Below are 15,338 nucleotides of genomic sequence, written 5' to 3'. Positions count from 1 at the left end.
CCGAAGTATGGTTTTCTGTATAAAGAGCCTGCAGAATCCATCAGGGGTCTGGATCCTTTTTTTGCCCCAGACATCAGCAGTCACTGTGAACCAAAAGTTAGATGTTTTCAAAACCAGTTGATGACAGAGCCATGCCAGGACATGGCCCTCCAAATGCAGCAGTGAGACCATACTGGTATCTGTGAGGTGATTTGCATATACTCTTTTTCCTAAACTGGGGAAAACTCAGAAACGAGGAGAAATCTTGAAATGGTGTTGGGAGAGCAAGCAATGTAATAGGTTAGATTTTGTTGGTTTTCTTGCAAGAAATACTGCTGATAAATTGCCAAGGCAATGTCTTCAGACACTGAGTCTTAATTCAGAGGCACTTTATTTGCAAATCATTTGCATGAAGATAAAAGTACATGTACTTCTTAAGTACAATGCTGGCCTTCCCATTATTCTTTACTCTCAGTTTTGTGGAGTAATTTCATTTTTTAGTTAGCGTCCTTTTACTACAGGACAAACAGCACAGATAAAGGCATGCAAATTCAAATACACTGGTCACCAAAGGTGGGAAGATATGCAGCTTTTTAGGGATAGATTCCTGGGTTACATGTGCCAGGATTTCAGTCCTGTAGATGACAAACTCAAACTCCTTCTAGAGCTCACTTTCTCTACCACGTTAAGGAATTCAGATTGTTCTCAGCTCCCAGGGTGTCCAGAGCCTTATGAAGGGGAGCTGTGAAATCAAGTTAAAACCTTGCTTGAGTGCTGCTTCTCAGCCCAGCAGGTCTTTAGGTAGCTCAAATGTCTTCTGGTGCTATGCTCTCTATATACCTTAACTGCTTACATGTCCTAAGATGATTATCCTGGTTATCCTCAAAGCATAAAGTGCACATGAACTACAGACTGTATCCTTCTGAGACAGGAGCACTTCCAAGACAGATGTATCTGTGTGTGCCATTCATGTGATGTGATACAAATTAAGCCTTTTCCACTATCCAGGCACATACATAGAGAGAAAATTTGTAAAATGCTGTGTGTCAAGTCATGTTTTCTTTGTCTTTAAGCTTTCATGACTATCAAGCATCAACATATTTATTGCCCCAATCACTCCTCCTTTTTTGTAAAGCTTGGAATTGTCCCCTTGAGTACAAAACAGAATTGAAAATAGTTATCTCTTACACTATCCTACCTTGCCATCACTATCTGCACTTCTGCATATGGCTTAGTATGTATTTTAGCTTTTGCCACAAACCAAAGTCATATGCATTCCAGAGTGTGTTGGAGCCTGCATCCTCCCTTCACTGGGTTCTATGACAGTATGGTGGAAGTTCTCCAGTATTATGAGAGAAAACTGGGTAATATTTATAAACTAAGTCTGAATTAGAATAGCCCTATCTCTGATTATTTATTTTGGTATTTTATTTAGCATGTTCTGCATAGCCAGGTTTTATTATGCTGTAAGTTTTGCTGCTGACAGCTTGTAATGATCTTCTGAGGAGTTCTTCTCAGGAGAGCTGGAAGGATTACAGAATCATAGAATCATTTAGGTTAGAAAAGACCTTTGAGATTTGGAGTTGGACCATTGCGTCCAGCTTTTGACTGAGCACCACCTTATCAACTAGACCACGGCACTAAATGTCATGACCAGTCATTTTTTGAACACCCCGGGGGAGAGTGACTCCACTACCCCTCTGGGTAGTCCATTCCAATGCTTAATATAATAACCCTTTAGGTGAAGAGAGTCCTGCTGATATCCAACCTGAATCTCTGCTTGCAGTTTGATGCCATTTCTTCTTGTCCTGTTGCTATTTGCCTGGGAGAAAAGGCCAACCCCCACCTGGCTACAACCTCCTCTCAGGAGTTGTAAAGTGTGATAAGGTCATCCCTGAGCTTCCTTTTCTCCAGGCGGAACAACCCCTGCTCCCACAGCCACTCCTCATAGGACTTACATGTTGTTAGCAAGTGGGGAAACAGCAGCTGAGGACAAGAAACAGTAGAAGCATCAAAGTCAGTCAGCGATCATGTCATTAGTACATGGGTAGTTCTACTAAATTCATTAGCAGCCATGGCATCCACCTGGTAATCATTAGGCTTCACAGCAAGTCTGATGTTGCTGAAACGAAATCTTCCAGAGCTGCCAGGAAGTCTGCAGGCTCAGGCCTAGCCCATGTACTCGCACTTTGGATTTCTGAGGCTTCCTCTGCATTCTTCTTTAACACATTTATGTATGTGAAGTACACTGCTGAGGTAGGGGGTGAATCCCACCAAACAAATGTGCAACTGCCACATCACAAAAACCACGTTCCAGTGACTGCAGGCAAGCCTTGAGGCGCAGACACCTCGGCTCCCTGTGGTGAACGGAGAGGTGTAACTCGATGGGCTGTCAGAAACTTTGCTTTGGCCCTTGTGAGGGTGTCAAGGTGTCTGGGCTAAAATCTCTTCCCCCTCCCTTCTGAGTGCAGAAAAGAGCTCCTCCTGAGACAGAGCATTGCTTAGAAATGGCTTTCCTTTCCCTCTCATTTATTCCTGTCCCCCTGTGTCCTGCTGACTCCTGGAAGGGATCCCAAATATCCTTCCCCCTGTGCAGGTCCCCACAGTTCCAGCTGCAATTAGACCTGTGGTTTTCAGAGTTACTCTGAGCTCTAGCAGCAGTGGAGAAAATTCTGGCAAAAAAGTGATGTTATATTATTATCACCAACATCAATATGCTGGAAGGTGCAGCTGCTTTCCTTTTGTCTGTTAAAATTGTTTCCGTGTTTCGTGCACAGGAAGCAGAGGAAAAAGTTGCATGACCGCCTTCGGCAGAGCCTGCGCTCGGAGAGGAACAACGTGATGAACATGGCCAACGGGCCACACCACCCCAACCCCGCACCCGACAACGTCCAGCTCGTGAATGTAGGTGCCACTGCATGGCTCAGCCTAGGCTGACAGTGACACAGGAAAGCTCACCCCGCAGCTTTTAAACATTTACCTGCTGGAGGCTGGTGACTGATTTCTCTTGGCCCTCTCCACACAGAAAAAAATTGCTATTGCAAGCTGCTGCCGTCTTCTCCATCAGAGAATAGTATTTTTGGTGTATCTGATGGTAATGGGAGGTTGCTTTTCCACACGTCTGTCTATTGGGAGTTCTCATTCCCTTGTTAAATACATTTTTATAGCTTGATTGGAATGCAGACCTTTTCTACGTTCCTCATTTGTTTCCTCCTGTTTTGAGTCTAGATGGGCTATGTACACAGAGGTGAACATGAATATGCTCAAATGTGTCAGTATGGTTTCTACATGTATTTAAGTGACAAAATTTGTGTTTTGGCACATGTAAAAGGCTGAAATCTGGGAAGGGGGATTGGGAATTATGTCTACAAATGTGCTGTGAATTACAGTTTGTAAACCTGAGCTTTGTCTGGGTTTTTTCAGCAGTACGTTTCGAAAAATGTAATCTCCAGTGAGCATGTCATCGAGCGAGAAACAGAGACCTCATTTTCCACAAGCCACTACACCTCAACAACACATCACTCCGTGACAGTCACCCAGACACCTAGCCACAGGTACTGGAGGAAGAAAGCAAATAGCAGCTGTAATATCTGATCTGTTGCTTTTGCAAAACCAAAGAGATTTGTTAAACAACAAACCAGGGAAGATCTATGCTCCCTTTATAGTGTTTTCATTTTAAGAGTAACAATATTTGATGTCATATCACCAAATTATCTTCCCAGGATTTTACAAAGACCTTTATTATCCGAATGGCATTCCAATACTGTCACAGTGAACTTTAGTATATGCAAATTGCTAAATCAGTGACAGTTCCGATGACTGGAAAGCCCTCCTTCCCTTTCCTTTTATCCATGCATGCAAAATCACCTTGGTGCCTGTAGATTCATACAATTTGCTAAACTCTGCAGCTCCAGTTATTAACCCAAAGGTTTTGCTTCAGATTCTGAGTGGCAACAGAGCCCCTCCTTTCCCTGGCTAAACTTCGGCTCACACACATTTGCCACCAAAGCACTCTCTCACACTCCCCCTTTCTCTTTTCCTGGTTGCTGCTCTCCAGCTGGAGTAATGTCCACACTGAAAGCATCCTCTCTGAAAGCCACTCGGTGCTCGTCAGCTCCTCCATGGATAACAGCAGGCACGCCAGCCCAGCAGGGCCCCGGGGCCGCCTCAATGGCATCGGCGGGCCACGGGAAGGCAACAGCTTCCTCCGGCACGCGAGAGAGACTCCCGACTCCTACCGAGACTCTCCTCACAGTGAAAGGTAGGACCCTCCACCTCATTGCTTTCAGCTGGCAAGAGTTTTACCACATGGTTTCAAAGCTTGGGAGCACGGGAGAAAATGCGGCAGCATAGCTGTTCATATAGGTCATACATCTCCTTATTCATAAAGGTGGAGAGCTTAGTAGTAGTTTAAAGTCCACCAAAAAGCATTTCTTCCCTTATTGCCTCTGCTGGGTTTAGTCCTATTAGCCAGCAGTTCACACTTGGAAAAGCTCCATTGGAGTGATTTTAGTCAGAAATTTCCATTGTAAACTTCAAAGATAACTTTTACCTAATTTCTTAGAAGATGCAAGGGAGAAAACGAAGAGATTTTGCAGTGAGAAAGTAATGTATTGATCCACAGGAGGAGGGCGCTAAGGAGTCCTAAGCAGTATAGAAATTATGCCACCACCTACTTTCTGGAGTTTTCCAGCTCCTAAACCCTTTAAAAACTCCCCTTAACCCTTTATTAAATAAAAGCAAGGAACACAAAGTGCAATTCAGGAGGACTTATGTCATTATTAAATCAGGAATAGTTATAAATAAAACTGGCCAGGAGTTTTCCAACCAATTTTTCTCTGGAAAGGCTGGTTCATCAGTTCCTAAGGTGTGCCTAGAAGTACATCAGTTGCAAAAAAAATTTTACTGAAAAAATTCTTCTCAGTTTTAGGCTAGCATTTTACTTCAAGATGGCCCCAGCATAGCAAAAGAAAGACTGAGAAGAAACAAGACATTTAAAAAGAGCTTTCCTCCCAGCAATCATAGGCAGAAGAGAAGGAAAACAAAAGGTTATGGATCAGTTCTCTGAGGACTTCGAAATCACTAGGGATTTGGCCTTGTGGAGTGTCCATGATGCCAAAAATGCAGACAGGCAATCCCCAGGAGACCGAGTTGTATAGGAGACAAACTGTGGTTTTCAGAAAAATGGATGTGCAAGTACAGCAAACACCATTTCTGTGGTACTCCCTCTGCCACACAACCAACTGCTAAGCAGCAGGAAGAGGGTCCACTGAGGAAGGACCCTGACTGTAGTACCACTAACGATAATAAACTAGCCCTCTCATTAAAAATTATGTGTTATTTACCATGGAATTTAATTTGAAGATACATGGCTCACATGACATAAACAGCCATGGCTCCAATCCAGCAGAGCACTTTGACAAGATTATCTTTTAATCGTGCAAGTAGGCCCACTGAAATCAGCAAGATTACTCACATGAGTAGAGCTCAGCATGTGCTTAAGTGCTTTGCTGGATCAGGACCTGTAACAGTAAATACCATGTTGTCTCCTGCCTGGGAACCGAGCAGGATGCACGACCACACGCCTGCCAGTGGTGAGTATTACAGCTGAGTATATTTGGGCATCTGCATGTGAGAAGTGAAGACTGTCTGCCTGCATTGCATGGGACACCCAAAGCATCATTCTAATACGAGCTGTTCAGATTTAACCCGGAGGAGAGGTGTGGGCCGGGGGGGGAGGAGAGGGGAGAGCATATTCCTTTTTGTTTCTTTGAAAAGAGAGAAGGCATTTCATCAATTATTGTGTCTCTTGAAGGTTGTACTATAGGTCAAAAGCAGCAACATTTCTGTGATAATTCATCAGGCATTGACAGCCTAGTCTGTGCCTGAAGCAATTACAAATTTGGAACGTGGGAGATGATAGTTCCCTGGGCATTAATTGCAGGCCTCATCTATTTTTAGCAAGCAGGAAATACATGGCCAATTGTTCCTGAGATGGCTTGTGTGTATGTAAGGGAGAAAGTGAGAGTTATTTGGAACTAAAAATTACTGAGAAACATAAAGGAATGTAGGAGCTGACAAATTACTTCCTGAAGCCATCAAATGTTGCTGTACTGTGAATTGGTAGGCCAAGGCTGTACTCCCTCAATTTTCAAATTAAATTGAACAGACATTACAAGGGGTCCTTTTGCATTACCCCCTCCATTTGCTGGATCCCATGCCACCTGTGTACACAAGCAGAGGGCACAAGCAGTTTTATCTTGGATGTCCTTAGCTCTCTTACAGGAGAGAAGATCAAAAAACACTGTCTCTGCACAAAAGGCTGGACTACATGATGAAGCTGGCAGCATGTAACTAGTTAATGTGTGCTGGATGGCCACGGGTACACTCTGATCCCCTTTCACTGAGCCAGCATAGTTGGCCATGAAGCTGGATGAATCAATCACCTTTTAACCTTCCTTTCAGGATGGGCTAGAGCTGCACGAGTTCAGCTCTTGAGCTTCAGATTGCAGACAGCAGCTAGTTAGCACTGCCCTGTTAGGGTGTGGGGGAATAGACCAGAAATGTGTGAATGCAAAACACTCCAGTATGAGTAACTTGACACTGTTGGAAGCCTGCACAGTACACTGAACACATTTAACCAACTTAATGCGTTAACAGAACCAGTTTAGCTGAATTCCAGTGTGTCACAAAGACGTATATCCAACAGTGTACTAGCTGGGAAAGTAGAAAGGCATCAGTTTTTCAAACAATGCCTATTAAAAATGTGAAAGGGATTAAAAGCTCACACATGGAAGGAGAAAAACTACTTAATTCATCCAATGCACAGACCTGTTCATTGCTCTTTTCTCAACCAACTTGATTAATTCCCATGCATAATTCTAGGCTTGTTTTTTCCCTTTCTCTTGCTCCTCAGTTGATGTAAATCAATGTGCAATCGATGCACCTCTATGGAAATCAATTTCTACTACTGCGTGTCTGTCCAGAATCTGTCCTGTTTTCTCCTTTTTCCCACAGCTCCATTTTTATCAAGTGTAATATGTGCAACTGAGTCACAGATTGGATAAGAAAGCTGGATTCAGGTTTATTTCGGTAATTTCAGGCTCAGAAAAATAAGCCACTAATGGAAAACTAAATAACTACATCGAACATAGACATGCAGCTTTTCTCAATGTGCCTGTGATGGAGCTTAGAACAATTTTAGCTTTATACACAGACAAAATTCAGGCAGGTGAATTTAGAATAAGAATAAAAGTAAAGCCAGACCATGCAAAGTGTCATGCTGGGCACTGTGCTTTTGATTGAGTGGTTTTAGGCAGATCCTCACCTGGCATGAATCCACATGATCTCATAGCATGTTGACTGATTAAAACTAGTTGAGAACTTCACATTTTTGGGGACAAACCCTGTAATGGCACCTGAGCTTAATTTTCAGAAATCACTTCTGATGACTACCCTTCCCACAGAATCAGGGACAAATTTTGCTGAGAAATCATGGGCACTAGGCCAGACAATCCTGTCTTTCAGCATTTGTTCCCAGAGGAGGACAAATGATACTCTGTGCTTCTTTGCAGATAGATCTACCAGCCAGAGTAGATCTATTTGCAAAGGGTAACTAGCACCCAAGGAGTAGAGCTGCACAAAGCTCCTGGGATGGTGCTTCAAATGCTTCTCTGATTACCCTTGGTGATTAAAATTAGCAGAATCTGGCTCGAGATTTTATCTAAACATTATTTTCCTCCCTAGACTGAGACAGTTTGGTTGCCAGAAGAGGGTGAAGCCCCAAGAGGACTGTCCTTCAGTTCCCTTCCTTTCTTTCCCCCGTCTGTTTGCATGTACCCCAGATTCTGGTCAAATCCTTCCAGAAGTGCAGCAGCTGTTTTCCTTTTGAGAAAATACTTGCAAATGCATTTTGTTTCTGGCAGCCTGTCTGTCTCTGAATCCCATTCCTGGACTCATTCCAGAAAGTTATTCTGGCAAAAAATTTACAGCATCTCCATAGCTGGGATCTGGGAGTTTTGCTGTGCTCCTCCTGCTTTCAAATATTTTTGTCCACAGTCCCAGAAGTCATCAGTTTATAGGATTAGTAGGAACAGGAAAGGTTCCTTAGTAGCCCTGTGTGAGGATGCTGGGGATCCTAAGGGATCCCTGCCATTTCTCTCCCAGTCCACACGAGCTGCTGTGTTCAGAGGTCATCACTGCTCCTGTGCTCGCAACCTTTCCTCATTTCTTTTCTTCAGGTATGTCTCAGCTATGACCACACCAGCTCGCATGTCACCTGTTGATTTTCACACTCCAACTTCTCCCAAGTCCCGCCCCTCCACAATGTCACCACCGGCTTCCAGCTTGACCGTCTCCATCCCTTCAGTGGCAGTGAGTCCCTTCATAGAAGAGGAGCGACCACTGCTCCTGGTGACTCCTCTGCAGCTGCATGAGAAGTATGACCACCACCTTCAGCAATTCAACTCCTTTCACCACAAAGCCACCCATGAGAGCAACAGCCTGCCACCAAGTCCTCTGCGGATCGTGGAGGATGAGGAGTACGAGACCACACAGGAGTACGAACCAGCACAGGAGCCTCCAAAGAAACTCACCAACAGCCGGAGGGTCAAAAGAACAAAGCCCAATGGCCACATTTCCAGCAGGGTGGAAGTGGACTCTGACACAAGCTCTGAGAGCAGCAGCTCCGAGACCGAAACCGAAGATGAAAGAATAGGCGAGGATACACCATTCCTGAGCATCCCGAACCCCGGGGCAGCCAGTCTGGAGCCAGCCACCGCCTTCCGGCTGGCTGAAACCAGGACTAACCCGGCAAATCGCTTCTCCACTCCAGAAGAGTTACAAGCAAGGTTGTCCAGTGTGATAGCTAACCAAGACCCTATTGCTGTATAAAACATAAAACACATAGATTCACATGTAAAACTTTATTTTATATAATGAAGTATTCCACCTTTAAATTAAACAATTTATTTTATTTTAGCAATTCCGCTGATAGAAAACAGGAGGGGAAAAAACTTTTATAAATTAAATATACGTATGTACAAATGTGTTATGTGCCATATGTAGCAATTTTTTACAGTATTTCAAAAATGGGGAAAGATATCAATGGTGCCTTTATGTTATGTTAAGTTGAGAGCAAGTTTTGTACAGTTACAATGATGACTGTCCCATAGTATTTTGCAAAACCTTTTAGCCCTCAGTTGTCCTAGCTTTTTTGTGCACTGCATTATAATGACTGGATGTATGATTTGCAAGAATTGCCGAAGTCCCTCTGGTTGCTTGCTGTAGAGTCTCCAAATCAGAAAGCCCTGTAATGGCACTCCCACCCTATTCCACCAGAAAAACACACATATACACACACAGAGTCAGAAAGAAAAAAAAAAATTAAAAAAATATATAAAAAAGTAAAAAAAAAAAAAAAAAAAAAAAAAGTTTCTTCTTTGAGAACTTTTATTTGCTTTCCGTATATGAGATGAATTTTGTCTGCTCTCTGCCAGCCAAAAGGTTTGCTTCTTTGAGCACTGGGATAATAGTAGATCCAACAGCATGCTACTATTAATTACAGCAGGATAACAAAAAACATACAAACAAAAAAAAAAAGCCAACCTGCATTAAATAATGTTACTTATAGAAAGAAAGTAATACTGTGATTTTAAACCAAATATATTATTAATCAGAGGTCAGCTTGTAATCACTAGGAGCTGCCATTTCATTATTTTCCAGGTATTAATTGTTCTAGTTATCCCTTAGGAAATGGGTTTAAGTTAGCTGAAGCTTTGAACCCAATACTCTATTTAAGCAAAAAAAAAAAAAAAAAAAAAGAAAAAAAAAGAAAAAAAAAAGAAGAAAACAAAAAAAAAAAGAAAAAAAAAGAAAACATTTATATTAGTTTATGTTAATGGGGCAAATATAATAGATATCTGTAATCAAGCAAGGAAGAGATCTAGCTGGAAAACAAATGCCACTAATAAAAGTGCAATCAGTTTTTCACCTCTATTTCTTAATGTTGATTTCTAATACATGATTTATTCTTTGGTTTCCCCTCAATTTTCTTCCTCAGAAAGAACCCTGACAAGCTTCTAGCAATACCTTGTTGGAGTTGCTGTTTGAGTAAGGCTTACTCTTGGACACAGAAAGGCCTTTCAGGGAAGAACTTGATTTGCTGAATGGTTAAAAAGTATAGGCACGTAGGAAGGACAAAGCAGATGTATGGAGTTTTTTTCCACTCACCTTTATTGACTCCATTACTTGGGTTGAGAGAGGCAAGGCTGATGCAGAGCCCATTTATGAAGGCAAGCACACCATATGGGTTACAGCCCTAGTAACACATGTGTGACTATTTGATATCAGTGTTTATATAGCCAGTGACAATCTTGAGGTCATTGACTAGTAATGAACAAGGATACTGTCAGTTCTGGAGCAGATGCATCCATCCAGACAGAAGCAAATGGCCTCTTTTGCACTGAATTCCTATCAGTTTAGTCAGTCACTCTGCCTCTTCTATACTTTTGATTTCTTGTTGTATGTTCAGTTGGCACAGCATTGACTCAGGATTGATGTGGAAAACAAATGTTTTTCGTAGACTCTGGGGATTCTGAAAATGAGAACATATGTTTTACAGGTATTACTGAGCTCCAAATAAGAGCCCTGTCAAGAGAAAAATAATTTCAGCCAAACTACACTCATCCTTTGGGCCACATTCTGGTCCTAGTTAAATGAAGAGAAATACATCAAGGAAAATTTGTGAGATGCAAACCTGAGGAACAAAAGTCCCAACTCAGTAAATTGTTCAAGCATATGCTTATGCTAATCCTAGCAAAAGTTACTTTCAGCATGTGCTAGACCCTCATTGACACATCCAGCACATGCAAGGAGTTGAGCATGTGCCTAAGAGTTTTGCTGAACAAGGTGTCCTATTGATTTGAGACCTGAAAGAACAGTATAGCAAAAGAAGCTCTTTGCCAGGATGACAAAATTCAGTGAGTTCCTCACTGTATAACCTTATCACATTAGTAAGAACACAGATGGGTCGACCTGAACACTAGATTCAGCAGAAAAAGAACAAGAAAATACCTTAGTATAGGAAATAAAGGTGTCCACTAGGATGTTAGTGGTAGAACCAAAAGGCTAGGAAACTAGCACAGTTTTGGGCTATGTGGTAGCTGAAATGGCACTGCTTATTTGAAAAATCTATGGGAGATGGCAAATATATACTGTCTGGACTTAAGTCCCCTTTGCCATTTTTCCCTAGCTGGCATGTACTTGAACACACTTTGCCTTTGAAAACTGAAACAAAAACTCTCTACAAATTCTAGACACCATACTCTCATTTTCATCCCTTTAGTCATGCCTATTTATCTGCAATCCCATGCAGCAGAATATCCACCTCTCCAGTAACTCTGCAGCTCAGTAGAACAGAGGGCCAGGTGGGCTTTCTTAATGAAGGCCACAAGTTTCCAAAAGATTTGCACTGTTGAGTTTCCATGGGCACTTGAATATCTGTCCTTTCAGGAAGGCCACTGCAAAGACCTTGCAGGACAGATGAGACAGAAAAAAGATGGCAGAAAAACAGATTTGCCCCAAAATCACCCATCTTAGTGGCAGAATAGAGATTATAACACAGGTCTTTTGTCAATTCCTTCAGTATACATCAACCACAAGGCCAGCTCTTGTTGAAGTATCTATAATAGCCCAGACAGATTAATCAGGATGGAAAGGGAACATGCCTTGACGTTGAGTAGATTATTTGACTACTATCACTGTTACTGTGGAGGGACAGTACAAAATGAAGGAGCAATTCCATATTTGGGAGCTGTAAATGTGAGATTTATTTGGTATAGGTCTAGGGAAGAATGTCACACCTCTTCTGTTGCAGTGCCTCAAAGTCAAATTGCTGTGCAGTTCCTGCTCTTCCTCCCCCTCGGAACATACACAGTGTGTTATAGGGCAAGCATGAAATTAGGCTGGAGACTTCACATGGACCTAAGAACAAGAAAATATAATTGGGGATATGGCTGCCTAAGCCCTTAGATCTTTGTGAAGAACCCAGCCTTACAGCACAATTCATGCAGCAGTGAATTCAGGAATTGCCCTGGCTTGGCATGCACAGTAGCAGGAGAACACAGACCCTCACCTCTCAACTTGTGTTTATCACACTGTGAGGGTGTTTCACATCAGTCAGGTTTCACACGCAGAAGTCAGTGAGTCTACCTGGCCACAGGTGCTGCTGGCAGGCTGCAGCCAGTTCCTGCTGGCCAAGGGGCTGGAGGCTGCAGCAGCACGGAGCAAGTGCCTATTGAAAAGGCCAGCTCCCCTGCTGGGGATATTTGCTTCATTACCCAGACCTTTGAACTAGGCAGTCCCAACACTCTTGAGCCATCGCTGCGTGATGCTTGCCAGTTCTTTGGCTGAAAGTCATGGCAAGAACAGACATACTTTGAAGAGGGGGAGAAATATTCCAGTGATGGCAGAATTGTTAAAATTGTCCTGGTTTATTTCCATGTCATTTAGTTTGAGCCATGAGTTTTTCCTGTGTATGTGTTTATATGCAGGAATTATTCCAAGATTAAAAGATTTTTTAAAGAGTGTATAGCTAGACTATGTTGTGCACAACCTGGTATAGCCTGTCTATTTAAGGGATGTAAATCATTACAGCTCCACAGAGGTTCTCATGTAACAGAGAAAAGCCTACTCCCTCCTTTCAGCCCAGTTATTCCCTTCCTCACTTGAGCCAACCCAACACACCCAGGTTTCAGAGATAATCACTGCCTTTATCAGGGAAACAGGAAAGCTCCTTCTTTCCAGTACTCCAAAACAACAATGCTGCATCTCCCTGCTTCTCTCACACGCATTGCAAGCAGTTTCCTGAGCATCCAGGATAGCAAACTGGTGTCTCCTCAAAGGACACGCCTCTCAGCCTGTTGAGCACTTCTTGGCCCTGCAGTGTGGCTGCTTACCATCACCTGGGTCTTACTTGTAGTAAGAAACAAAAAAGCACCTATGAAATGCTGCAGAGAAGGGCAGACAAAGAACATGGCCAATTATCATCATTTGTAATTCTCTATTCTATTGTAAATATGTCTTGTACATATGTGGATGTTTTCATTATTTACTGTCTTTATGGATATTGTGTTAAATGAGAGGCTCTTAGTTTATTGTGTAACACTGTAAATAACATAACGTCGTCTATTATTTATGCATAGGCATCTAACACGCAGAGAAAGTTATCCTCATATTATTTTAAGATATATGTCAAAAAGATGTTGCATTTTTCCTTTTGCTTTGAAAAAATTGTAATATATCCTCTTTTTCCCCTCTTTTCCTTTAAAAAATGAATGCTAATTTATTGTTCAGGAGAGAAAGGGGATGTAACTGAAAGGCAAACTGTTCAAAGAACATGCTATGGAAGACACAAGCTACTGATAAACTAAAGAATTTATTACCCCAAATACAGCAATAAGTAATTGTTGATTTATTAAGGTTTTGTTATTCATTTTCAGTAAAAGAGGTGCTGGATTAAATTGTTTATGTGTGGTCCTGGCTCAGCTGCTCAGCAGACTGTGTCAGGTCACTAGCTACCATCTTTCTGTATCCAAACATGGTTGTAAAGGTCTTGTTCTGTTGTTGTGGACCACTGTTTCTTGAGATTTCTGACTCATACCTGTGGGGGTCTCTGACAGACATTCTTGCTCCTACATACATTTTTAGTTTCTTAAGTTAGAATTATTAGCTCTACCCTGACCATTACTACTTAAGATGGATGGGGCTTGGGGAGGGGGAGGAGTTGGGGGGGCTGAAATAACACAGTCTTGGGACTCTGGGAGGCTGCTCTACAGAAATGTCACCTCACTGTTCAGCAACAGTCAATAAAACAAAGCATATACTAGGAACTCTTAGATGGCACCACCATGCTACTATATAAATTCATGATTTGTGCAGGTTGTAAATACAATGAGTGGTCTTGGTCTTCTTGTCTCAGGATAGAAATGGTATAATGGGGAAGGGTTTGAAGGGCAACCCAGGTGAATAAATATGTGGAGCTGGTGAAGTCTGGGGAGCACTGGTTAGGCTGAATATCATTATTCTGAAAGAAAGGACAGCAGAGAGAAGATATTAAAGGTCTGTTGAAACATATTTATCTTGTAGAAGGTAAAAAAAGGACTGGATGTTTAGTACCTCTTCCAATAAAAGAAATGGAGTTATCAATCAAAACTACTGGGCACCGTATTCCCAGAATGATGTAGCTCTTCATGTAAGGGGCAGGGAACTTGGAGAATTACTTGCTGCAAGAGATTGTGGATTTTAAAAGTTTCCATGGGTTCATGGTGGGGGCCAGATCTCAGGCATTAATCCAATGAGGATTACTAAATCCATGAAAACCACATCAGATGTAGGAAATAACTGAACTGAAAACATGTGGAGATTGTATAAACTGGAAATATTGTGTGTACTAGTGCTGCTTTTACCCTTCTCTAACTATCACCCATACTTAGAGAGAAGGAGTGCAGATATTCGATCTGGCTGTACTTTCATGATATAAGTATGTAAAATCATTTGCTGTTAATAAGCATTAAACAAGAGGAGGAAAGCTAGGCATGAGCAGAGGAGAGAGGAATGCAGTAAAGACGTTTTGGATGTGTTTCACATCCATTTCTTCCTGGGGCTAGTGTTCCCAGGCCTATCTATTGGTGCAGAATGAGATGCCAAACTGAGAATGGATGGAGAAATGGAAGGATAGAAGAACAGAAGGATGGAGGAACGGAGAGATGGAGGAACGGAGGGAGGGAGGGACGGACGGGCGGAGGGAGGGATGGATGGAGGGAGGGAGGGACGGAGGGACAGAGGGAAGGACGGAGGGAATGACTGGCAAGGGTTTTCTGTCACCCTCCCTCTTCCCTGGTTCTCAACACAGAGAGTAAAGACATGGTTGTCCAGTCTGATCTCAGTTTCCCTTGGACAATTTCCCTGTTTTTCTATTTCACGTGGAGGGATCCTGTGGCTGCAAGGCTGGATGTTTAGGCTATTTGCCTCAACTGAATGTCTTAGCTATGTCACCTCACAGTCAGCCTAAGTTAGCATATTATGGCAGAGTGCTACAATGGAGGAAAGAATGGCCCTTCCATTGCAGGCTGTTGAAATGGGCGGCTTTGAGAAGACAGATCCCCGCCTCAGGCATCCCCACTATCCTGTCATGCAGGGGAGTGGAGGTAGAAAATTTCTGAAGCAATTAAGTACCGTAAGAACCACTCAGAGTCAACAGGACTAAGGACCTCATGATATATTTGATACAGACAAGAGGGCTTTAGGAAACACATCTTTGTGTGTCCCAAATGTCTGTCCTGGTAAAAGTTGTTTGTCAG

At 42.5% G+C, this 15,338-nt stretch overlaps 1 protein-coding gene across 11 annotated transcripts in view; it reads left to right on the top strand.

Moving 5' to 3' along the window:
* Positions 1-14,190, top strand: part of NRG1 (neuregulin 1) — a 456,687-nt gene extending 442,497 nt beyond the window's left edge. For 10 of the 11 annotated variants that reach the window (XM_088157370.1, XM_088157368.1, XM_088157369.1 and 7 more), the window contains 4 exons: positions 2,757-2,883; positions 3,403-3,533; positions 4,037-4,240; positions 8,220-14,190. In XM_088157370.1, coding sequence (XP_088013496.1) covers positions 2,757-2,883; positions 3,403-3,533; positions 4,037-4,240; positions 8,220-8,871 — 1,114 coding nt within the window. In that variant the 3' untranslated portion in view covers positions 8,872-14,190. The remainder of the gene's footprint in view (positions 1-2,756; positions 2,884-3,402; positions 3,534-4,036; positions 4,241-8,219) is intronic. The other variant, XM_088157363.1, reaches the window with a different exon arrangement.
* Positions 14,191-15,338: the final 1,148 nt, after the last annotated feature.

This window comes from Sturnus vulgaris, chromosome Z, assembly GCF_052056855.1.
Source record: "Sturnus vulgaris isolate bStuVul1 chromosome Z, bStuVul1.hap1, whole genome shotgun sequence".
Lineage (NCBI taxonomy): Eukaryota > Metazoa > Chordata > Aves > Passeriformes > Sturnidae > Sturnus > Sturnus vulgaris.
The sequence above is the reverse complement of the archived record's forward strand: the minus strand, read 5'-3'. Positions and strand labels throughout refer to the sequence as shown.